The following is a 25,451-nucleotide window of genomic DNA, read 5'->3' as shown; positions in this document are numbered from 1 at the left end:
CATTAAGCAAACAACTAAACAGATATGTTCAGTAACAAAAGTGGCTAAATATTCCATTTCTACTGAGAAGAGAGTTTTCATCCAAAGTTTAACCAGTTCCAGTCTAGGATTCTAGACAGAGATTTGTTGGGTGGGTTAAAAGAAAGAGAACAGACTAACTTGGAACAGGCACCGAATGTGGTGGCAAGGGGATTTCCACAGTAACTTAATTGCAGTGTTAATGTAAGCCTACTTGTGACTAATAAACAAACTTTAAATTTCACTTTGGATTGTGAAAGGAGGTGCCAAGAATATCACCTCTCCAGTGGAGAGTTCATCACTTGTACCATCCTGCTGCCTTTATACCAGATTACTCTGGCTGACAAGCAAATTTCCAGTCAAGTCAATTAACAAAGAGAAGCTAAAAAGATTTAACTACACATTTTGTGCCACAAAGAAAAGTTTGAAAAATATATATTGGGAAAACTCACCTCTCTGACTAAGAGCTGCGGTGGCAGTGAAACTGAAAGTACAAGGCTGCTAAAATGATAACCAGCAGAGTCCACTTCACTACACACCTGAAAGTAAACAAAATTTTCCATTCAGAGCAAAATAGATTTAAAATAACAAAAATCGGCTAGGTACAATGACTTTTTTCCATCAAGAAATCCCTTTAATGTCTGACTGTCTCTCTTACACCCAACTAACTGCATTAAGGTCATGCATACTAAAAGTGCAATTTATTTTTTGTTTTTCTTTTCCTCAGTACTGACTCATTGTTTTCACCTTCCATCATAACCATTTGCTGTACATATTTTTATACATGTAATTTTACCAATATTGTCCAGGCAACCAATGTACATGAGTCATACTAAACGGTTGATTTCTCCTACTTGTTGTTATCAGTTAAGCAGGTTGGAGGTCACTGGGGCGGCAGATGCCAAGTCAAGAAGCATTGTTAATGCAAACTTAACTGCTCATGTCAAGATAATTAGTATCAAATTAAGTCACTGGATATTGTGAGGCCAGGTTAGAAACAAACTTTACAACTAATTGTGTTTTCTGTAAATTAGATACAGGGAAGGCTATACTCATTCTGGGAGCATTTACACATTCAGTATCCTGAAGTCTTTCTCCGTAGCTATGTGCCACATTACATAGAAATCATGTGATGGGAAAATGAGGTATTAGCAGGCAATGTTGCAGAAGTGGAAACTTTGAAGTCTTTGGGATGGAAAGCATTTTGGGGTGTGAAACTGAACTCAAGGTCAAAAGGAGGTCACATTTGCCAAAAAGTAACTGGGTGGGTGAGTTGAGGGAGGGGGGGAATCTGTGGGAAGGGAGGAGAGTTTTTGGCACACAATGCTTTTGGTCTTCTCAAAGGTGGGCCGACAAAAAAAAATGGCTCATCCAGGATGGGACCAGTTAAGGAAGCTGGTGGAGAGGCGCAGTCAAATGCCAAAAGTATGTGGAAGCTTACCTCAAGCTGTAAAGAGCGTTATCAAAGGGCAAAGGGCAATATTACTGATATGGAACTGTGTAAGGTTAGGAACTGATTCTAAAGATGGCAGTGCAGAAATGAGTGGAAAATCTATCCTTGTAATCAGAAGGAAGGAAACCACAAAGCAATGTGGAGAGAACGGGGAATCATACAGCATCTTAGGTACAGTCACAAAGAATGCCATTCAGGTTTTGGTGAGCATCGTTTCAGGACTGTGACAAGGGCAGATGCTGGCCAGGGGGGATTTGAGCAAGAAGTTATGAGAACTGGGAGATGATAGTAGACCTTAGAGAAGAGAGAGAGGTTGAAGATGGGACAGTAATTGGCAAAAACAAAGAGGAAGGATGTTTTGAGGAAGGAAGCAAAAGTTATTTTCAAGGAGAGAGAGAGCACAAGGGCCAGAAAGTGGAGTTAGGAATGTTATGATTTGGTAGAGATCAGTAACATTTTTTAAAAAATAAATTTTAACTCCCTATTAACTGAAAGCATCATGCTACAAGATTTCATGTTTTAAAAGAAAAGTTAAACAAAGCAAACACTTAATACCATATTCTGTAAATACTTTCACTCTATTCAAAACATATACTTTCCAAACTACAAGTTATACACCTAAAACATATCAATCATAAAATTAGATAATAGTAAGAGTGGTCATGTGTTAAGTTATAACGGATTTAAAAGAGTGCAACTCAGACTATATCAGTTTAGCAAGGACAATGCACAATGCAGAGCAATAGTGGTTCAGAATGCAAATGGCTGGGAGACCAGACAGGTTTGAATCTTGGGGCAAGAGAAAGATGTTTTAAAGGCTGTTGTAGATATAATCTTAGTCATCATGATGTGATTTATGCATGAATGATATTAATTTGTAATTTCGCCAGTTTACCAAACATATAATGAACTGTTTAAAAAGGAGTTTCTAAATACAAGAAAAGGCACCAACCAGAAAAGACTGCCACAAGTCACCCAATGTCTGAAATTGCAGGTTGACCAGCTGGAAAGTTCCACAGTGAACCGCAATTCAGACACGTCACAATATCCTTCTCTGGAATTTCACAGCTGAGGAGCACTCACATCTATAAGATCACCTCTCCATCATGGAGAGAAAATCTGCTAGAACAATCATTATACGGAGATATGTCTCCCTACCTCATCAAGATGGATAATTATTTATTCAGGCGGTTGGTTAATGGCTGGGACATTACAGAATCTACTCACCGCCACCACCCACCACCACTACCAACCCCACCCCCCCGCAAACCCTCAAAAGCAACTGCCAGTTCAGACATCAAATAAACAAATCCCTTCTGAAGTTATTATGGAGAGAAAGTGGTCATGGGCAGTGCCAGGGTGCCCATAAAGCATTGCAAGGAGGTGAAGCTGACACTGCTCCGAAGGCACCATCCCCCTTCTCTAACCTCTTGCAGGGGCCTCCATGACCTCTCTTCACCCCAGCAGGGTCAGGCGGCCTGTTCCCTGTTAGTGGGGAGCAGTTGTGAGCCCCGCTGGAAGGGAGATGCTAATGCAGATTATGTTGAAATCAGCTCCATGCCAATTTCCAACACGGAACTGGATGAAGCTCAAAAGCTTTGCCTGCGAGACTTGCGGAGGCCAGGTGCGCAGCAAGAAGCCTGCGAAGCATCCTCCACTGATGTTCACCAGTTAGAGAAGTGCAGCGGGCTTGGACAATTGCCACCATTGTTTGTGAAACCCTAACTCTCCAGAAACAAGTTATGATGTTGGGAGTTTCCTGAACTTCACTGGTGAAATATTTTTGTTCAAAGTAGCTTTCATTGTTAAAATTGTCTCTCGTATCCAAAACAAATGGCTGTTAAGTGTCTGACTAGTGTCCACCATCTGAAGATAATCAACCTTGTCTGACATCAGTGGTGATAATGCTAGTAGCATTATAAGCTGAGCATCAGCTTTTACTGAGAGATTTAAAGTAAGAATTCCCTATGAATAATTGTGATCAAACACTATGGGCGAGACTTTGTGACCCTCCTGCAGAGTGCTTTCCGGCAGCGGAGGTAGCTCACAGTTGGCCAGCGATGGGATGAAAGATCCTGCTGATGTCTTCGGAATTTTGCATGGCTCACCTGTCCCACCCTCAGGGAACCAGCCACAGAGTGATCTTCAGTAAGTCTGCAAGATCCCACCAGTGGGAAGGGCCAAAAAGTCCCACCCTATATATAATTATTTGTGCCCAAAACCCTGAATAACCTTTACCATAATCTATTGTTTGATCTTTTGCCACTCACTGTCCATGCTATACAATACTCATTGTTTATTACTGTAATAAACATATTGAATGAAGATGTTTAATTTATTTTTCCTTTATAATACCTGGTTGCATTACATGCAAGGAACTCCAACACTATGTTACGGCCACATGACTGGGGTACCACCTCAAAAGTCTTGACTGTGAGGTTTTGAAGATCCCGCTGTTTTATTTGGCAGGATTTTCAGATTGAATCTCCCACACTCTGAGCACTGCTCCCATTTTTTAAAAAAAGTTTTCAGCATTGAACTTTAATTTGGCAAAGGAAGTAGGTACCTTCAGTAATACTTGTAAATTTTGGATATGTGAATGTGGGTTGCAAAAGTTCAAGAAGCATGGATTTACTTTTTCAAATATTTGGCTATCTTTACCTAGGTGGGTTTTAACTCATTTTTAACCCATTTTTGGTTTAAACCTTATAGAAGTTAGTCAGACTCAATTGTTTGCAATCTGCATGTAATTTATTAATCACGGAGTAAATTACTTCATCCTTCAAAATTTTTCAAAACGTCATTACAGTCAAGACTTTGAGGTGACACCCCACTCATGTGGCTGGAACATAGTGATGGAGTTCTTTGCACATATTGCAACCTAACCTGCACAGGGCATAAGAGCTAGATGGCCTACTCTTGCTCCTATCTTTGGACTGTAGGAGAAAACTGGAGCACCCAGAGGAAACCTATGCAGACACAGGGAGAATTTGCAAACTCCACACAGACAGTGAACCAAGGCCAGAATTTAACCCATGTCCCCAGCTCTTTGAGGCAGCAGTGCTAGCCTCTTTGAAGTTAACACAAATGCACAACTACATGAGAGCACTTAAAGGTCCTGTGCACTTACATGAATAGGGCGCTCACAATAAAAATAGGGGGTCATTACATGACAATGTTATTCTGCATTTAGCAAAAAGAAACTGAAGGAAAAGAAAAATGAGAACAGTTTCTTTCATTTGTAATCAGGGTATTCCTACTGTCCATTAACATGGCTTTCAAAAGGTTCAATAAAAGTTATTTCTGAAGACCAGGAAACATTGAACATAAGGCCAAATGTTAGCGGATTAACATTTTCAAAGGAAACTGGATTTACATTATGGCAATCCATTCAGGAATTGAATATTTCTCAGGAGTATTAGTGAAGAGTTTCTTTCAATGCAGTACTAACGAAGTGGGTACAGTGACTGAATTGACTGTCAAAGTACCTTGGGGTGGCACTGTGGCACAGTAGTTAGCACTGCTGCCTCACAGCGCCAGAGACCCGGGTTGAATTCTGGTCTCGGGACACTGCCTGTGCGGAATTCTCCCCATGTCTCGTGGGTTTCCTCCAAGCACTCCGATTTCCTCCCACAGTCCAAAGATGTGTGGGTTAGGTTGATTGGCCAAGCTAAATTAATCCTGGTATTAATCCTAGGATTAGCAAGGTAAATACGTGGGGTTACAGATTAGGGCCTGCGCGCGATAGCGATTGCTGCAGACCTGATAGGCTGAAAGGGCTCGTTCTGCACTGTAGGATTTTATGATAATTTAACATGGAAACATTTGGATTGTCCGGAAAAGTTTCAGGATTTCTAATCTTACAGAGCACAGGGGCCCAACTCTGTACATGGAATCTGCAGAACCCAGTATTTTCTTTATTGTACTAACCAATGAGCATGAAACAAACACGCTATAGTCTAAATAGCCTGGTTAAGTTCAGCTAAAGGTTACAAGTACAAGCCTTCTTACATTATACAATTTTGATTTGTGTTCATCAGGTGAAGAGGATAGAGCATTTCCACTTTAGGAACCCAGTGTCCAGCTAGTTAATTAATAAACCTTCCCCTGCTCTGCCTCAATCCAAAATTAGTAGAAAAAAAATTTCCAAGGCACCTGTATAAATTTTCCATCTTTCACACCTGCCTTTCTCACAGCTTAATCAATTGAGATACAATTGTCCTGGAGACTAAGAGATAGAATGCTTGACTGTTCATCTTATTGGAATCAAATAGCACTTCAATAATCCAATCAACTCCACCCCCCCAACCACTACTCAACCTATGTAAAGCAGAACACGGCTTTCCTTTTCAACTCTGATAAATGTGCTCATCCCACAATTTGTTAATGAATATACGATTTAAGCTGGCCACTGACACATGTGAACAGAGTTATCCATTATAGTCTATATGTCACTGAATAAATGATTAGTACAAGTTTCCAGGGTACAATTAACGTCCTTGCTACCTAATCTAATACAGCCAGTGTTGAAGACTTTTTTTTACTTTTGGCTCTAATTATTCAGGAAGAAAAACAATCATTAATCACTGTAAAGTCTGAAACAAAATCTAAGATTTGCTGCAGTGATCAGTCACACCTACAAGTGTCTATACTGTGAACATAAAGTAATATTTAGCAAAGTGACCATGGCATAATATTAATTTGTATATGTTAAAAAATATCAAAAAGTATTATCATCGAATACTCAAATATAATAAGACCACTAATGGCAGAAAATTAAGACAAATCAAATAAGACACTGAATTAATGCCTGATCTTGACTTTCTGAAACATTCAAATTCCGTGCTAATTAGTATAATTTATGACTTAACTCACCATGCAAAACCTGAACTGTAATTATCAGCATCTTTTTCTGAAGATTTATAACAGATCATAACTTAATTTATCTAACAGCACTATAGATAAAACATTTTACCTTTTTTACAAAATCCTTTTCACATAGGTCTTGAAGAATACCCAGGCACACAGTACAGGTCTGAACCTGGTCACTGCGAAGTATATATTCATTCGACAGTAATTTGGTTGCTGCATTCTGATCTCCATCCTCATCATTCTTTTCAGAATCCTGCAAGCGGATTTTCTTACAAGGAGGTTGATTACATTCCACTACTTCAGGGTTACTTTCCTCATCGTTCAAGAACTTGTGCAACTCACTGAACAATTTCTGCAACACAAATGTTTCTGTTAGTGATTGTTCAGTTTGTAGTACTTGGAAAAGCAAACATTGCTCCTCTTTAGATTTTCAAAGTACAATATTGCAAATTGGATTGCTGGAACACTTAATTTTCAATATAGCGTTTCGCAATGATGCTAAGTATTCTCAGCAAACATGGTCAAATGTGTAGGACCATGAAAAACGTGAAACTGTTCATGGTGCCACCATATTGTAGCTATAGACCAAATTAATCTGTTTTATATTTGAGTGCATTTCCACAATAGAGTGCAAGACACTGATGACATTATATTGCGGGGGGTTGGGGGGTGCTCACCAAAAGCAGAGGCATGGGGCAGAATTTAATAACCTCCCTGTGGCAAGGTTGGTGGTAGGGGGCATTTAATCAGGCAGGCGGGTGGCTGGTTGGAACCCTGCCGCCTTCTTGCCCAAAATTAAGTTGCAAATGCAGCACCTTGAAATATAAAAAGAAAAAGAAATGCAAGGCTTGAACTTGAACTCCTGAAAGTGAAACTAGTGAGGAAGAAAGAAATAGAGAAGCAGAGTTTCAAAGAGAGGAAAAAAACAAATCAACTAGCTAAAGACAAGTTTACTCTGTATGTTAAAAGAGGGCCATGGATTCAGAAGATGAACTGAGCCCCACTTTCAGCTTTAGCAAAGATTCTTCACCTAGTGCCTAACTTCACTGAGCATGGAGTCGAGAAATATTTTATCTTGTTCAAAAAAAGGGACTACAAAGCTGGAGTGGCCAAAGGATGCGTCGACTCTAACGTTCAAAGTGTTGAAAGCAATTGATGTTTATCCTAGTCTTCCAGAGGAACAATTGTCAAATTATTAAGAACATAAGAACATAAGAAATAGGAGCAGGAGTAGGCCATCTAGCCCTTAGACAGTTAAGACTGCAACATCCAATGCTTATAAACTTGTTCCAGAAACTTATCAATTCAAATTTTGGACTGAAGAGGAGGCTGAATGAAACATTTGTAGAATTTGCCAGGGACAAGGAGGTGCTGTTTGACAGGTGCTTTCAATCAGTGAAATGAGAACAGACTTCTGAGAATGTGAAAGAGGTGGAAGAATGGAAGAATTTTGAAATAGCATCCCAATGGCCATTGGGTCACACCTGGGAGAGAGCAAGCTAAAATAACGGAAGTGGCAGTTCTGGCTGATGGGTACAATATCACATAGGCAGCAAGGGGGCAGCAGATCTCCATTTGTAAGCCCATAAGAAAATGGAGGAACAGAAAAGGTTCTGACTTTAGGAAATAGATAGAAATGATTCTAGTCAATAAAAATGATCGAATAGAGAACAAAGGTGATGTAAAAAGTGCTGTAAAGAAAGCAGGAATATTGATAGACAACGTGAATGAAGGCAAGTGTGAGGTTATCCACTTTGGACAGAAAAAAGATTGATCTGGGAACTTTCTACATGGTATGAAGTTAAATACAGCGGATGTCCAAAGAGATTTGGAGTTCTTTAAAATGCCACGAACAGGTGCAGAAAATAATCAAGAAGGCTAATGGAATGCTGGCCCTTAAATTGAATGGCGAAGCAGGCTCGAGAGACTGAATAGGTTTCTAAGTTCAATCTGGAGAACTAAAAGGATGAGATGTATGACAAGGAAGAGCTGATGCAGACTTTAGAAGCAGCTACAGAAATCTTTGAGAAACAAAGTAAGGATTTAATGAGTAAATTGGAAGAGTATAAGGAGCAGTCAGCAACCATGGAAGAAAAATCCTGAAATGAACTGAATGCCTATATAAAATTATCACAGACTCTGATACAAAGGTAACTCTCAAGAGCAGTTGGTTAACTTAACAGTCTACTGCAACAAATCCATAAAAGAAATGAAGGTTGACTGGTTGAGAAACATACCTCTAAGACCTGAGCAGTTGCTGAGCTGAATGAAAGGATCAACAAATTTTGAAAAAGAATTGGAAAATAAGAGAATAAATAAATAAATAAATATTGGAATGAAACTGTAAAGAAGTGGAGACGAATGTTCCAATTTTGAAGTGCTGGCATGAAGAGTATGAATGTGTGCAGAAGGCTGAGGCACATCTCTTGGCTAAACAAGAAAATGGCTTGAATCTTGGTGCAACTTTATTCATCTGATATTGAACAAAATAATAAAATGAAAAAATCTTAAGGAAGTGACTGGGGAAGAAATTTTTGGTTTTGACAAAAGGTCATCTGGACTCGAACCGTCAGCTCTTTGCTGTCCTTATAGATGCTGCCAGACCTGCTGGGATTTTCCAGCATTTTCTCTTTGGTCCCAGCAGCCGCAGTAAGTTGCTTTTATCCAAGATAATTTTAAAACTGACTGGAAATCAGAAATACATACATGTTGTAGAAAACTTAAAGCACCAAGTGAAGACATACTTTCAATGAAAAAAGAAATAAGCCCCCACATTCTTCTCTGTTGATGCTCGGAAACCTTTGCAAAAGTCAATGCATCATATAGCGTGACTATATTGTTATGTGAAGTGGGGAGGCCGCCAGAATATTGGCTTGCATTTCTGTCAGAAAGGCTGAAAAAACCATGACACAAAATAGGAAATAACCAGGTCAAGAAGTCTCTGAAGAAAATCCCGATGTACCTTCACTATATTTAGCTGACATTGATAAGATTCTGGGGAAAACAATGTAATTGTTGATGTTTGTCCAGAAAGGTGTCGGAGAAAATTCTGACTCAGAGTCATGGTAATTTTGTGATGTTTAATCCTACTTGTCACATGCATGTGCTGTTGTTTTGGTTAAGCTCTTCCAACTATGTAAATATATATGTACAATTGTGAAAAATGAAAAGATTTCTTGTGCAGTATGTAATAAGCTATTTGTTAAAAATTAGAAGAGGTAATGCAGTCGGCAGACTAGATTCCCATTGTCTCCGTTAAATCCAGTCCATAGTTTCCATTTTTTTCAATTGGTTAATGGAATATGGGAGATGCCGGTTAAGCTCTTTATTCATCACTAAATGCCCTCAAAAGTGGTAGTTACCTGCTTTTTTGAACTACATGTTGTGTAGTTCAAAAAAGTGCTGTTAGGAAAGAATTGCTGAGCAGAAACTGATAATCAAGTTCCGCACACACGAGGACGGCCTCAACTTTGATCTTGAGTTCATGTCACAGTATCTGTAACCCCCATGATTTGCCTCGGCTTGCAAAATCTCACTAACTGGCCTGGCTGGAGACAATTCACACCTCTAACTTGTGCTTGGCCTTCTCTCCACTCACATTGTCTGTACCTTTAAGACTTGATTACCTGTAAAGACTCACATTCCAACCATTATCTTGTAAATTGAGTTTGTGTCTGTATATGCCCTGTTTGTGAATAGAAGCCCTCACTCACCTGATGAAGGGGTGAGACTCCAAAAGCTTGTGCTACCAAATAAATCTTTTGGACTTTAACCTGGTGTTGTGAGACTTCATACAATAAATGTTGGCCAGCCAGCAACACCCATGTCCCACGAATGAATAAAAAAAAGATGGTTGATGAATTGCTGCAGTGCATCTTGTACATGCTGCAGACTGCTTGCCACTCTGCGTTGGTGGCAAAATGAGTAAATGTTGAAGGTGGTGGATGGTGGGCTGTTTTGTCTTGGATGGTGTTGGGTATTGCTGGAGCTGCACTTATCCAGACAGTAGTGAGTGTTCCAACGTGTTCCTGACTTGTGCCTTGGTGGACAGGCTTTGGGGTCTCAGGAGGTAGGTTACTCACCTATTATTATTTTTGCCTTTTGCTAACAACAGGCCAACTATCTTTGCCATTCAATTAGATGAGTTCTGTAACATTATAAAAGGGAAAGAGGAAACAAGTGAAGAGAGAATTATCAAAAGGTGGCTGGATGACAGCAGGAGATAACCAAAATTAACATTTAACATAGATTTTAAAAATCTTAAGTTTGGAATATATCAATGGCTCAGCGAGTAAACATACAATCATGGAAACAGGTTCTTGACTAAGCGGTTTTCTCTTTAAAATGCAGACACAATAATTATAGAATTTGAAGCCATTTGCAGTTAGAGAAAACAACTATGGCCTAATTCATTACAAATGCTGAAAGGCTAACCCAGAACTTCGAGGGCCAAAATTATTTTTGAACAAACACATATCCTGTGATTTGTTCAGTTTAATTTTGCCAAATTACCAACTGAGAATTAACATTGATCCTCCAAACAACTCATACCATAAAAACATAAGAAATAGGAGCAGGAGTAGGCCATCTAGCCCCTCGAGCCTGCCCCGCCATTCAATAAGATCATGGCTGATCTGTCGTGGCTCAGTTCCACATTCCCACCCTCTCCCCATAACCCTTAATCCCCTCGCTTATCAAAAACCCATCAACCCGCGTCTTAAAAATATTTAGCGAGGCAGCCTCCACCACTTCAACAGGCAGAGAATTCCAGAGATTCACCACCCTTTGAGTGAAGAAGTTCCTCCTCAACTCCATTCTAAACCGCACCCCCCTTTATCTTGAGGCTGTGCCCCCTAGTCCTACTGTCCTTTCTGAGCGGGAAGAGTCTCTCCACCTCTATCCTATCCATCCCATTCATCATCTTATACATCTCAATGAGATCTCCCCTCATTCTTCTAAACTCTAACGAGTACAAGCCTAGTTTATTCAGCCTCTCCTCATAGCTCAACCCCCTCAACTCCGGTATCAGCCTAGTAAACCTCCTCTGCACTCCCTCCAAGGCCAAAATATCCTTGCGTAAGTACGGCGCCCAAAACTGCACACAGTACTCCAGCTGCGGCCTAAACAATGCCCTATACAGCTGCAGCAAGACCTCCCTACTTTTATATTCAATCCCCCTCGCTATGAAGGCCAGCATCCCATTTGCCTTCCTGACCACCTGCTGCACCTGCAGGCTGGGTTTTTGCAACTCATGCACAAGGACCCCGAGGTCCCTCTGCACTGTCGCCTGCTGCAGTTTTTCGCCACGTAAGTAATAGTCCTTCCTACCATTATTGCTACCAAAGTGGACCACCTCGCACTTGCCAACATTAAATTCCATTTGCCAGTTCCTGGCCCATTCGCCCAGCCTATCTAGATCCTTCTGCAGACTCTCCACACCCTCCGCGCAATTTGCCGTTCCACCAATCTTGGTGTCATCAGCAAATTTTGACACCATACACTCGGTTCCCTCCTCCAGATCATCTATATAAATGGTAAATAGCTGAGGCCCCAGCACCGACCCCTGGGGCACTCCACTAGTCACCAACCGCCAATCCGAATAGCACCCATTAACCCCACTCTCTGTCTCCTATTTGACAACCAATCCTCTATCCACGCTAACACCCTACCCCCAACTCCATGCCCCTTTACCTTCTGCAATAACCTCTTGTGAGGTACCTTGTCAAACGCCTTCTGAAAATCAAGACCGACCACATCCACCGGCTCTCCTCTATCCACCGCCCTAGACACATCCTCATAGAACTCCAATAAATTTGTCAGACACGACTTCCCCTTAACGAAACCGTGCTGTGTCTGCTCTTTCAAGCAATTCCCCTCAAGATGCCTCGCTATTTCCTCCTTGATGACGGATTCTAACATTTTACCTACAACAGACATTAAACTAACCGGCCTATAATTCCCCGCCTTTTGCCTATCAGGTATTGACTCAGTTTATGAAGCAGGGTTACAAGGTAGTAGAACTGATTGGAATTGTCACAAGACAAGGTGAATAGTTAACTTTCACAGACAGAAAAAAACGATGGCTCAGATTCTCCAATCTCATTCACCCTGCCATTGCTGCCAGCAAGAACAGAATCTGGTGCTCAGCCAAAACTCTATTCACTGCAGCGGGACTGGAGCCACAGGCGAGGTCAGAGAATTCCAGCTGACAAGTTTAGGACGACACACAGAGGAGAGAATGGAGCCAATGTTGAGTTTAAATGACATTTTGTCACGTCAAATGCATTATTCCATGTTCATTATTTAGTTAATTTGCTTATATTTTAATTTTAGAATGAACTCTGAGGTGGTGCTCTGTCACTTTCAAAAGCTTGAAAAGGTTGAAAAATAAAGAGGAAGATTTGTACTTATATAGAAGCTTTTATAACATCAGGATGTCCCGAAGCTCTTTAGAGCCAATGAAATATTTTTGAAGTGTCACTGTTAGAAAACACAGCAAGCTCCCACAAACAGCAATGTGAAAATGACCAGATAATTTGTTTTGGTGATGTTGATTGAGGGTTAAATATTGGTTAGGATACTTTTCTTCAAAACAGCGCTATGCATCTTTTACATCAGCTCAAGAAAGCAAAAACCTAGAATTAACTGTTTGACAGAGCAGGACTTTTTCAGTACTGAAATGAAGCCTAAGTTTTCATAAGAACATAAAAACTTTGGGCGGCATGGTCGCACAGTGGTTAGCATCGCTGCTTCACAGTTCCAGGGATCTGGGTTCGATTCCCAACTTCGGTCACTGTCTGTGTGGAGTTTGCACATTCTCCTCGTGTTTGTGTGGGTTTCCTCCGGGTGCTCCGGTTTCCTCCCAAAGATGTGCGGGTTAGGTTGATTGGCCATGCTAAAATTGCCTCTTAGTATCCTCTGAGACATGTAGGTTAGAGGGATCAGCAGGTAAATATGTAGGGACATGGGGATAGGGCCTGGGTGGGATTGTGACCAGTGCACTTGATAGGCCAAATGCCTCTTTCTGCACTGTAGGATTTCTATGATTTCTAATAACTAGGAGTAGGCCATGTGGCCCCTCAAGCCTGCTCCGCCATTCCAATAAGATCACGGCTGATCTTTGTGGACTCAGCTCCACTTACCCACTGCTCACCATAACTCTTAATTCCTTTACTGTTCAATAATGTATCTATCCTTGCCTTAAAAACATTCAATGAGTTAGCTTCAACTGCTTCACTGGGCAGGGAATTCCACAATCCTTTGTGTGAAGAAGTTCCTCCTCAACTCAGTCCTAAATCTACTTCCTCTTACTTTGAAGCCATGTCCCCTAGTTCACGTTTCACCCGTCAGTGGAAACAACTTCCCTGCTTCTCTCTCATCTATTCCCTTCATAATTTTATATGTTTCTATAACATCTCCTCTCATTCTTCTAAATACCAATGAATATAGCTCCCATCTACTCAGTCTCCCCTCATAAGCCAAAATTCCTCAATTCTGGAATCAACCTAGTGAATCTCCTCTGCACCCCCTCCAGTGCCAGTATATTCTTTCTCAAGTAAGGAGACCAAAACTGTACACGGTATTCCTGGTGTGGCCTCATCGACACTTTATAAAGCTGCAACATAACCTCGCTGTTTTTAAACTCCATTCCTCTATCAACGAAGGACAAAATTCCATTTGTTTTCTTAATTACCTGCTGCACCTGCAAACCAACTCCTTGAGATTCCTGCACAAGGACATCCAGGTCCCTCTGCACAGCAGCATGCTGCAATTTTTTTACCATTTAAATAATAGTCCATTTTGCTGTTATTCCTACCAAAAAAGATGACCTCACATTTCATGTTTAGGTCTCGAGTGGGACTCAAACCCACAACCTTCTGATCCAGCAATTCTGAGTGTTACCAACAGAACCATGATTGACAGTTGGAAGAAAAATAAATTCCAGTATTTTAAAAACTTTCAGCTCATTATCTATTGAAAGCTTCACTAGAGTTCAGTTAGTAGAGACATATTCAGAGATGCATAGAAAATGGGAGCAGGAATAGGCCATTCGACCCTTCAAGCTTGTTGTGCCATTCATTATAATCGTAGCTGATCATCCAACACAATAGCCTGAACCCACCTTCCATCAATATTATTTGATCCACTTTGCCCCAAGAGCTCTATCTAACTACTTCCGGAAAACGTACGATGTTTTGGCCTCAAGTGCTTTCTGTGGGAACAAATTCCACAGGATCACCATTCTGAGTGAAGAAATTTCTCATTATCTCAGTCCTAAAAGGTTTACCTGATATCCTTTGACTACGACCTTTGGTTCTGGACTCGTCCACTATCGGGAATATTCTTTCTGAATCTAACCTGCCTGGTCGTGTTAGAATTTTTATAGGTTTCAATAAGATCCCCCTCTCATTCATCTGAACTCCAGTGAACGTAATCCTAACCAACACAATCTTTCCTCAGACATCAGTCCCCCACCATCCAAGGTATCACTCTGGTAAATTTTGCTGCACTCCCTCTATAGCAAGAACATTCTTCCTCAGATAAGGAGGTCAAAACTGCACAAAACTGCTCGTTGGGCCGAAGGGCCTGTTTCCCGTGCTGGGTTGTTCTTTGTTCTAATATTGCAGGTATGGCCTCACCCTGTATAACTGTAGCATGACATCCCCGTCCCTGTACTTGAATCCACTCACTATGAAGCCAACAAACAATATGCCTTCTTTACCCAGCTTAAAAGAAGTGAGACTCACCCATGAATGGTTCAAGTAGCAACAGGGTCAGTATTGGCTGAAAGGAAAATAATGAATGTAGTCTATCAAAGTCACAGAAATGAGGTGATAGAATATTCTACTGTTCTGCTGGCTGGGAGTGTCATCGCCTAGTTCCATTCCTATCTAATAATCAAATCCAATCTCCTGCAATAATTTCTCTTTCTACTCCTGCACTGTATTCTCTGGGTTACCCCAAAGAATCTATTCTTGATCCCTCCCATTTCTCATCTACATGCTGTGGCTTGGGCAACAATCTGAAAAGATGTTAGATTCCACACCTTTATCGACAACACCCAGTTCCATTCCACCTCTACTTCTCATGAACGTTCTACAGTCTCCAGGTTCTTTTGCTGTTTTAATTGTATTCAGTGAAAATGAAATTTTGAGTATTCATATATTTTATATAAATTAACATAATGGTATTCGGAAGACATGTCTTTTCTCAGAATTATAGAATCTCCACACTGTAGAAGAGGCCATTCAGCCCATTGAATCTGCACCAACTCCCCAGAAGGCCTTCCCCCCCCAACTCCATCCCATAACCCCATGAATAATCCATCCAACCCACACATCCCAGGACACTAAGGGGCAATTTATCATGGCCAGTCCACCTAACCTGCACATCTTTGGACTGTGGAAACTGCAGCATCCAGAGGAAACCCACACAGACATGGGGAAAACGTGCAAACATCACTCAAAGCTGGAATTGAACCCAGGTTCCCTGGAGCTGTGAGGCAGCAGTACTAACAACTGTGCCACTTTCAGTATAGGCCAGTTTCATTTGGTCTTCCCTGAAGGGAGGGGAACACATGAGCTATCACTTCCTAAGATATTAAGGAAAAATGGCACATTAGATTGTAAAGGACAAAACAAATCCCTTTATGATCAGTGGCACCCTACCCAAGAAATACCTTGTACATAAAAAAAAATTGTCTCTCTCCCTGCCCCCATGAACCTTCTTCTGTGTTAAGGATAGAATAAATCCTCTTCCTAGTTTCCTATAAAATTACATTACTGAGAAAGCAAAGGGACAAATCATTCAAAAAGGAGGATATCAAACAGGCTTTAACTTGGCTCAGTGATAGAACTTTAACTCCGGAGTCAGAAGATTGTGGATTCATGTTCAACTGTTAACTTGAGCATATAAGGAGGGCACTTTAGTGCAAATCGTATGTGAAGTACTGTGTACAGTTTTGGTTACCATGTCACCTACAAGATATAAAAGCATTTGTGAAAATACAGGAAAGAAAAGGAAAAATTATTTAAAATGTAATTAGGATAACCAGTGAGTAAGGCCACTGGTGATTCATGAAGTACAGTTCACTGGATTCTGATGCTGTTACTGGTGCTTGTGGAATGCAAGTTGTAATCATTAATTCTCGGAACACAAAGATTGCGAGCAAGGTCAGTCTGTATGGCTACTCCTCAGAAGCCTGAAAAGTTGCTTCTCAGCTTTTGTGAATTTGATACAACTGACTGACTTTCCAGGTCCCTTGGGAAGAGATTTAAGAGTTGATGTGAGGTTTGAATCAGCAAGCAGGCACATCATTTTCTCATGGCAACTAAGGATGGGCACTAAATACAGGCTTTGCCAGCAATACATATGTCCAGAAAAATTATTCTTTTTAAAGTCAGAAAAATATTTTAAATTCTGAGAAAATCAGGTAATGCTCAAGATGAATGAAAATAAGGGTTCTTGTAATTTAAACTGCCTAAGTAATGCATCAGGAACTTGAAAAACAGTCCGTCAAAGCTGCTGAACAAATGGGTTATAATAGAAACAGAAAATGCTGAAAATTCTAATACCAATGGGCTATTAAAAGAAATTAATAATTTATCCAGAAGATTTTGATTAATACTGCTAACACAGTTTACAGACTTACCTGCCACAGAATTATTAAAATACCTTATTAAAACAACTTGAATTTGAATAGCATTTTTAACATAGCTAAACAGTCCACTGTACCTCAAAGCTGGGTATCTACCAGGGAATGATAAGGAGATGGAGGCCAAAATTGAAGCTGAAGAGATAGATTAGCAAGGGATGGTTAGCAAGATGATTTTGAAGGTAGGAAAGGATGTACCAAGATGAAGGGTGGGATTTTCCAGCTGATCCTGCCGAAGGCAACCCCAGTGGCAGGTTCCCCTGTGGCATGGCTGTTGAGCAATGCAAATTGCCACTAACTCCTTTCCTCCACTCCAAAGATGTGCAAGTTAGGTTGATTGGCCATGCTAAATAGTGTCAGGAGGACTATTTGAGTGGGTTAACTGGGATAGAGCCTAGAGTTGCCAATGCAAGCTTGATGAACCAAATACCCTCCTTCTGCAGAGTCAGGATTCTATGATTCCAATGCAGGATCTTCTGGATCCATGGGCTGCCAACAGTAATCTGCCTCCACCATCGGAAAGCCCACCGTAAGCAAATCAGAAAATCACGGCCAAAGCCGGGACTTTTGGGAAGGAACTTTCAGACTGTTAAAGCAAAATACTGCAGATACTGGAAACTGAAACGTAAATAAAAAATGCTGGAAAAGCACAGCTGATCAGGCAGCATCTTTGGAAAGAAACAGAGTTAACCTTTCAGGTCATGACACCTTTCATCAGAACTGAAGAAAGGCAGAAATGTTAAATGGATGAAAGTGCTGCTACCAATGCTGGAACAAAGGGATCAAATTAAACTTGAGATGGAATTGCAGAAAATACAGGTGTGCAAATAGGACTGGAGCAGTCAAATGCAGAAAGTGTTAGGCCTATAGAGAGATTTGAGGATTATAAAATTAGTATTTTCTGTGTGTCCAAACAGTTGTTTTTTTAAAAAGAGGAACTTTATCACACATGAAGATGCACTTTCAATAGAAGTAAAACCTTGCGTGAAAGCCTGTATGTAGTCTGGATCCCAACACAACAGAATCTTAGTACACATCGGGGACAGCACCCTGCACCGAGCAGCACCCGGACCACTCTCCTGTCCTTCTCCTTTAATGGAAACATGACTTCTTATCCTATTTGACAAAAACAAGGCAGAAGTAGTAGCTTTATTAAAGCTTACAGGTTTTTCATTGAAATTATTTTTCAATATTCTTCAAAAACAAAATGCTTTATCAGAAACATTTAAATTTATATGAAGCAGTTTTAAAGCTTTTGTTCAATTTCTACCTTTTGTTTAAGCAGTTAAGCTTTTTGAGGAATGACATGCTCAAATATTTCCCTTTTCTATCAAATTATGGCAATCTGTGTCAAATTGTTCAGTTCTTGCTGTGAGTTAACATGTCTACAGAAACCGCAATGAAATTGTCCAACGTTGTGTTACATTACATTCTTAGAACATTGCTGAAAAGAGAGTCTTTTGCCAAAGCTTTTCATCTTGCACTCGTGAGGGCAAAAGCAAGAATGTCAAATTTCAAATAATCACAACGACTTATACTACAGGAGAAGAGCGTGCCAACTGGTTTGCCTTAGCCCTTTGGACAATGGAAAACTATATACTCCCCAAGCTCAGGTAATTCAGAAAAAGATGCATATTCCTTTTGTTTGCAAAGAATGGGCCCTGTATATGAATGCATGTCATTTCTAGCAAGTGTAGAATCATTAAATTTTCTAAATCAAAGGAGGAAGGCAAGCAAATCACATTTATTCTAACTCAAAGGACTGTTCATTTCATTCCAATTCTCCCATCCTTTTCCTATGCATCCTCTAATTTTCCCCCTTTCATTTAAGCCATGATTGATTCTGCCTCCACCCTTGTTTGTGGCAAGGTATTACATATACCAATAACTTTCTGCATGAGGTGCAAGGAGAATGAACATTCTTTTTATCTTGACAATTTGGCCTGAATTTGAACCTTGGGACCATTCAACCTATACTCTAGCCTTAGAAATAGTTTAAGATTCCTCACACACAGTAGATAAGTAGCTAACTTCTATATATTCTTTCCATTCACGTTCAGAAAATTATTATAGGGATGTTAAAGACCCATGGCCAGAATTTTATACTGCCCCTCCCTCCCACCCATCAGTTCCAAGGCTGGATGAGAAGGCGCATAAAATTGCCTGGATGGGATTCCCTCCAGGCTTTCGCCTGCCCTGACCCAAATTCCATTTCACGGTAGGCAGACAGGGCCTCAGACAGGAAGCCTGCCTGTGCTCGTATTAAGGTGCTTAAGTGGCCACTTAAGGTCCTTTTCCCATCCGGTCTGAATTTTTAAGTTGATGGGCGCCAGTTCGGTCATGACACCAAATAGATAAAAAGTGAGCTTTCTTAATCTCAGGTGGGATTGGGGGGGGGGGGGCCCTCAATTTGAAGGCCCCTCCAGATTGGAGCACTCTCCTCTCAGGGACTTGGGAGCTCTGGCACTCCATCCGCTGCCTCAACAACCAGCCAAGCCCAGATATCAAGATCGTACCCCCTCCCAAACTCTCTAGGGTATCCTGACCCTCCTGCCCGAGACCCCTCTGCAACTTACCTGAAGGGCTCAGGTAGGGCGCTGCAGGACCTCTTCTGGCCGATAGCTCTCCAAGGCAGGACTGTTAACCAAGGCAGATAAAAGTCCCGCCTGCTGCCAATCAACATTCAATTGAACATAAAGTGGCAGCAAACCTGTCAGAATCGGCAAAGATGTGTTCCTGGCCAACTCTCAAGGTCATGATGTGGAGATGCCAGCATTGGACTGGGATAAACACAGTAAAAAGTCTCACAACATCAGGTTGAAGTCCAACAGGTTTATTTGGTAGTAAACGCCACTAGCTTTTGGGATTTGCCCCTCCGTCAGGTGAGTGGAGAGTTCTGATCACAAACAGGGCGTATAAAGGCACACACAGTTTACAGAATATTGATTAGAATGCGAGTCTTTACAGCTACCCTGTATTCAAGTCTAAAAGGTGCAGACAATGTGAGTGGAGATAGCATTAAGCATAGGTTAAGGAGATGTGTATTGTCTCCAGACAGGACAGTAAGTGAGATGTTGTAAGCCTAGGCAAGTCATGGAGGTTACAGATAGTGTGACATGAACCCAAGATCCTGGTTGAGCCGTCCTCATGTGTGTGGAACTTGGCTATCAGTCTCTGCTCAGCAGCTCTGCGCTGTCGTATGTTGTGAAGAACGTTTACCCGAAGATCAGAGGCCGAATGCCCATGACCACTGAAGTGTTTGCCAACAGGAAAGGAACAGTCTTGCCTGGCGATTGTCAAGTGGTGTTCATTCATCTGTTGTCATAGCTTTAAATCCAACGTAGAGACTTCCAACTCTCCAGATGGCAGGTGCCAACTGTTGGCCAATTTGAATATTCAGGCCCACTTCTTCTTTCAAGGAATGTGGGAGTCACTGGAAAGACCAGATTTGTTGCCCATCCTGAATTGCCCTTGAGAAGATGATGGGGAGCTGCTTTTTTAAACCACTGCCATCTATTCGGTGCAGGTACAACCATAGTGCTGTTGGGAAAGGAATTCTAAGATTTTGACCCAACGAGAGTGAAGGAAGGCGATATAGCTCAAGCTCAGGACAGTGTGTAGCTTGGAACGGAATTTTCCACGTGAGTTTTATCCATGTAGGTGGTAGTGACTGGCTTGGAATTGCTGCAGTGTATCTTGTATATTGTATAACTGCTGCCAGGCAAGTGGAGAACATTCCTTCATACTCCTGACACACGCCTTGTACACAGTAAGAAGTCTCACAACACCAGGTTAAAGTCCAACTTTAACCTGGTGTTGTGAGACTTCTTACTGTGTTTACCCCAGTCCAATGCCAGCATCTCCACAACATGCCTTGCAGACAGTGGACAGACATCGGCAAATCAGGAGGCAAGTTACCTGCTTCAGAATTATCAAGCTCTCAATCTGCTCGTTGTCACTGTATTTATTTGGTTGGTCCCGTTGAGTGTCCGTTCAATGGCAATCTCCCTCCAGTGGATATTTGTACTGTCAGATTCAGCAATGGTAATGCCATTGAATACCGGGGAGAGTGGGAGCTGGTTTTAGATTCTCTCTCGTTGGAGATGTTCATTGCCAGGCACTTGCATAGCGCAAATGTTACTTGTTATTCATCAGTCCAAGCGTGAATGTTATCCAGATCGTGCCACACGTGGACTGCTTCCGTATCTAAGGATTTGTGAATGGTATTGAACATTGCGCAATCAACAAACATTCCCACCTCTGACCTTATGATGGCAGCAAAGTCCTTGATGACACAGCTGAAGATGATGGGTCTCGGACACTACCTTGAGGAATTCCTTAGCGATGCCCTGGATCAAAGTTGAAGGGTGTCCACCAATCACAATCACCTTTCTTTATGTTTGGTATGATTCCAACCAGGGTGCATTTCACCCTGATTCACATTACTTGTTTGGACAGGACTCCTTGATGCCACGCTTTGCAAAATACTGCCTTGGGCACTCACTGTCACCTCCCCTTGCCACTGAACATAGCTGGTGTCTCAACATCCTATATTACTTCTGGTGTCTTTGAAGTGTCTCAATTACAAATAAAATTTCAGCTAATTAATGTATATTGCAATATTCTCCAAGTGTGTATTTAATAATATTCTATGCTCAAGGGAGAACTAGGTTCCTTACATTTGGCAGGCTTTTCAAACCCAAAAAGGAAGGAAAGGACAGTAAACTCAGAAAGGACAGTAGGACTAGAGAGCACAGCCTCAAGATAAGATAAGACTTTGGTAGGAAGAATGGTAGGAAGGACTATTACTTACGGGGCGAAAAAGGGATTAAGGGTTATAGGGAGAGGACGGGAAAGTGGAACTGAGCAGCGACAGATCAGCCATGATCTTATTGAATGGCGGGGCAGGCTCGAAGGGCTGGATGGCCTACTCCTGCTGCTATTTCTTATGTTCTTATGTTCTTATGAGAGGGCGGGAAAGTGGAACTGAGCCACGACAGATCAGCCATGATCTTATTGAATGGCGGGGCAGGCTCGAAGGGCTAGACGGCCTACTCCTGCTCCTAATTCTTATGTTCTTATTATGTTCTAAAAAATTCATGCCAATACAAAGAAAGCATTACCATTATCATATTTTCATACAAGTATCATATTTTCTACAGTAGAAGAAAAAATGAACTGCACTTTGATTTATCATGTAACCTATTCCAATTGTCTATTTCAACTGAAAAGATTATTAAAACATTAAGCAATTGGATTCCACCTACAACACGATATGCCTTCTTGCAAATAGAACCATAACCATAGAAAAGGTCATTCAGCCCATCTTGTCCATGCCATCCTGAGGACATCCAGATGCCCTTTCCAATCCCACTTTCCTGCACCCAGCCCATAGCCCTGTCGTTTACAGCACTCAAGGTGCAGGTCCAGGTACCTTTTTTCAAAAGGAAGAGTTTAGGGTCTCTGCCTCCACCACCAACTTGGGCAGCAAATTCCAAACACCCACTGCATAAAAAAGTTCTATCTCGTGTCCCCTCTACATCTTCTGCCACTTGTCTTAAATCTATGTCCCTGGTTATAGAATTCTTCACCAAGGAGAACAATTTTATCCTCTCCACTTTATTTCTTCCCCTCAATTTTGTATACCTCAATCAGTCCCTCAGCCTTCTTTGTTCCAAGGAAAATAACCCCAACCTATCCAATCTCTCTTTATAGCTACACTTTTCTAAGCTTTGACAAAAAGTCATCTGGACACGAAACATCAGCTCTTTTCTCTCCTTACAAATGCTGCCAGACCTGCTGAGATTTTCCAACATTTTCTGTTTTGGTTTCAGATTCCAGCATCCGCACTAATTTATTTTACACACTTTTCTAGCCCTGGCAATATTCTTGTAAACCCCCTCTGCATTCTGTCCAGAGCAATTATGTCCTTCCTGTAATGTGGTGACCAGAACTACACACAACATTCCAGTTGTGGCCTCATCATAGCATTATACAATTTCAACATTATATCCTTCCTTTTGTCATCTATACCTCTGCTGATGAAGAAAAGCATTCAATATGCCTTCTTTGCAACCTTGTCTACTTGAACTGCTGCCTTTAGGGACCTGTGTATTTGTACGCCAAGGTTTCTCACTTCATCTACCTCTTTTAGTATGTTCCCATTATTGTGTACTCCCTTAACTGTTTGAGCTTCCTCAATATATGACCTCCACTTCTGTGTTAAAATCCACCTGCAATTTTACTGCCCACTCTGCCAACACATCCATATCATTTTGAAGATCTTAGCTATCCTCTAAACTATCCACTACTCAGTCAATCTTTTGAGTCATCTACAAATTACCCAATCATGCCCCCCACCACGTTCACATCCAAATCATTAATATATAGCATAAACAGTAACATCAAGTCCTGTGGAACACCACGGGGCGGGGGGGCTGTTTGGGTCTAGATTTTGTCTGCTTTGTGTATTTAGGATCTCACGTTGTAGTGCTTCCCACTGGATTTCCACTGATTTATCCTTTAGCAATGCTGTCCAGTCCACCTCCGCCAAGTCCCTTCTCATCCTTGCAAAATTTGCCTGACCTCATTTCAAAACTTTCATTTCTAATTCATCACTGTCCGTTTACATGTAATGCTAAATCTAACTGAATTGTGATTATCCCCAATATAGTTGTCAACTGTTATTTCACCCACTTGCCCTTCTTTGTTCCCCAAAACTGGGTCCACAATTGCATTCACCTTGTTGAGTTTGCCACTAATCGGTTGAAAAAAACTTTCCCGGACACACTGCATGAATTTTCCCTCCTCAGTACCCCTTATATTGTTTGAATCACAGTTGTTCTTACAGGCAGAAATTTGCTTACATATTTGTCCTTCGATCTCTTTTTCACTATTTGGGGGTCTGTAGTATACTCCCAGTAGTGTGGCTGCCCTTTTTTATTTCTAATATCAACACATAAAGCCTCGTTTATTGAACCGTTTAGTATATTATCCCTCCTCACAACTGAAACAGATTCTTTAACATGTGATGCTACTCCCCGACCTTTCTTATCCTCCATCTATAGTGTCTATAACCAGGGATATTGAATTTTGCCCCTCCTTTAGCCAGGTCGCCATATAGCAATGACATACTTTTGCCCTGTGTCTACTTGTGGCCTCAACTCAGTTAACTTGTTTGTAAAACTCCTTTTAATCCATTGCTGGACACTTTTTAAACTTTACTTCTCCTGTAATTCCAAGTCCATCACTTCATCTTCGACATCACTAGCTGATGTTCTATCTCCATTTTCCTGATCTGAATCTAACCTATCTGATCCTGCTCCTGGGATTCCATTCCCTGACACACCAGATCAAACACTCCCAACAGAACTAGCAAAAGTCCCCACAAGGACATTGGTATTATATCTACCTGGGGTGGGGGGGGGGGGGCGTCTTTCGGGTATTAAATCTACCTGGGTGCAGCAGGACTGGTCCCACCTTCCCCAGAACTCCTCCCTGACCTCCTTCCCCAGACATGGGTGGCATAGTGGTTAACACAACACCAGGGACCTGGGTTTAATTTCAATTTCGGGTCACTGTGCAGAGTTTGCACGTGGGTTTCCTCTGGGAGCTCCAGTTTCCTCCCACAATCCAAAGATGTGCAAGTTAAGTTGACTGGATATGCTAAATTGCCCCTTAGTGTCCGGGGATTAACAGAGTGAATGTGTGGATTACGGAAATGGGGACTGGATGGGATTGCTGTCAGTGCAGGCTCAATGGGCTGAATGGCCTCTTTCTGCACTGTAGGGATTCTAAGATCCTAACTGGTCAAAAATCTGAATCCCTCCAGCTTGAAGTCAGATTTCTCTACATACTGACAGTCACAGATGTTTTATAATGATTCTACTAACACAACGTGCATCAAGTAAACACATATAAACCATCATATATTTGTAAATGAAGGTCAATCGAATTATACTCGATTTACTTCGCCCTCAAAACAATTAACATTTAGACATATGGATCCATCACTAAACTCACATTTGTTCGTTACTGCTCAGTTCCGGAAGTGATTCTCAAAAACCTGAAGCGACTCGGATCTCACTTTCTGCCAGTTCCTGACTCAGACCTAACTCTGTATCCCATTGGTCAACATAACTCTGTCTCCTATTGGTTAATCTAATTCTGTAGCCTGCTGGGTAATCTAACTCTGTCTCCCATTGGTTAATCTATCTTTGCATTCCATTGGTTAATCTTGCGCTATGTCCTGGTATATATGTATCTCTCTCTCCTATTGGATAATGTATCTGTTTGGATGTATTCCTCTCTCCTATTGGTTAATGATGTGGCAATGCTGGCGTTGGACTGGGGTAAACACAGTAGTCTCACAACACCAAGTTAAAGTCCAATAGGCTTATTTGGTAGTACAAGCTTTCGGAGCGCTGCCCCTTCATCAGATAAATGAAAGATAAT

The 25,451-nt window shown here is 41.3% G+C and overlaps 1 protein-coding gene across 1 annotated transcript in view; it reads right to left on the bottom strand.

Moving 5' to 3' along the window:
• The window catches only part of pus10 (pseudouridine synthase 10), a 93,721-nt gene extending 68,620 nt beyond the window's left edge, over positions 1–25,101 (bottom strand). The window contains exons 1-4 of the mRNA XM_080200385.1: positions 25,020–25,101; positions 17,977–18,113; positions 6,447–6,695; positions 471–557 (exon numbers count right to left, since the gene is read on the bottom strand). Coding sequence (XP_080056511.1) covers positions 471–557; positions 6,447–6,695; positions 17,977–18,102 — 462 coding nt within the window. The 5' untranslated portion in view covers positions 18,103–18,113; positions 25,020–25,101. The remainder of the gene's footprint in view (positions 1–470; positions 558–6,446; positions 6,696–17,976; positions 18,114–25,019) is intronic.
• Between the last annotated feature and the right edge of the window lie 350 nt (positions 25,102–25,451).

Source organism: Carcharhinus amblyrhynchos, chromosome 12 (genome assembly GCF_965287045.1).
Source record: "Carcharhinus amblyrhynchos chromosome 12, sCarAmb.v2.hapA, whole genome shotgun sequence".
In the NCBI taxonomy this organism is placed as follows: Eukaryota; Metazoa; Chordata; class Chondrichthyes; order Carcharhiniformes; family Carcharhinidae; genus Carcharhinus; species Carcharhinus amblyrhynchos.
This window is presented reverse-complemented; position numbering and strand designations above follow the sequence as displayed.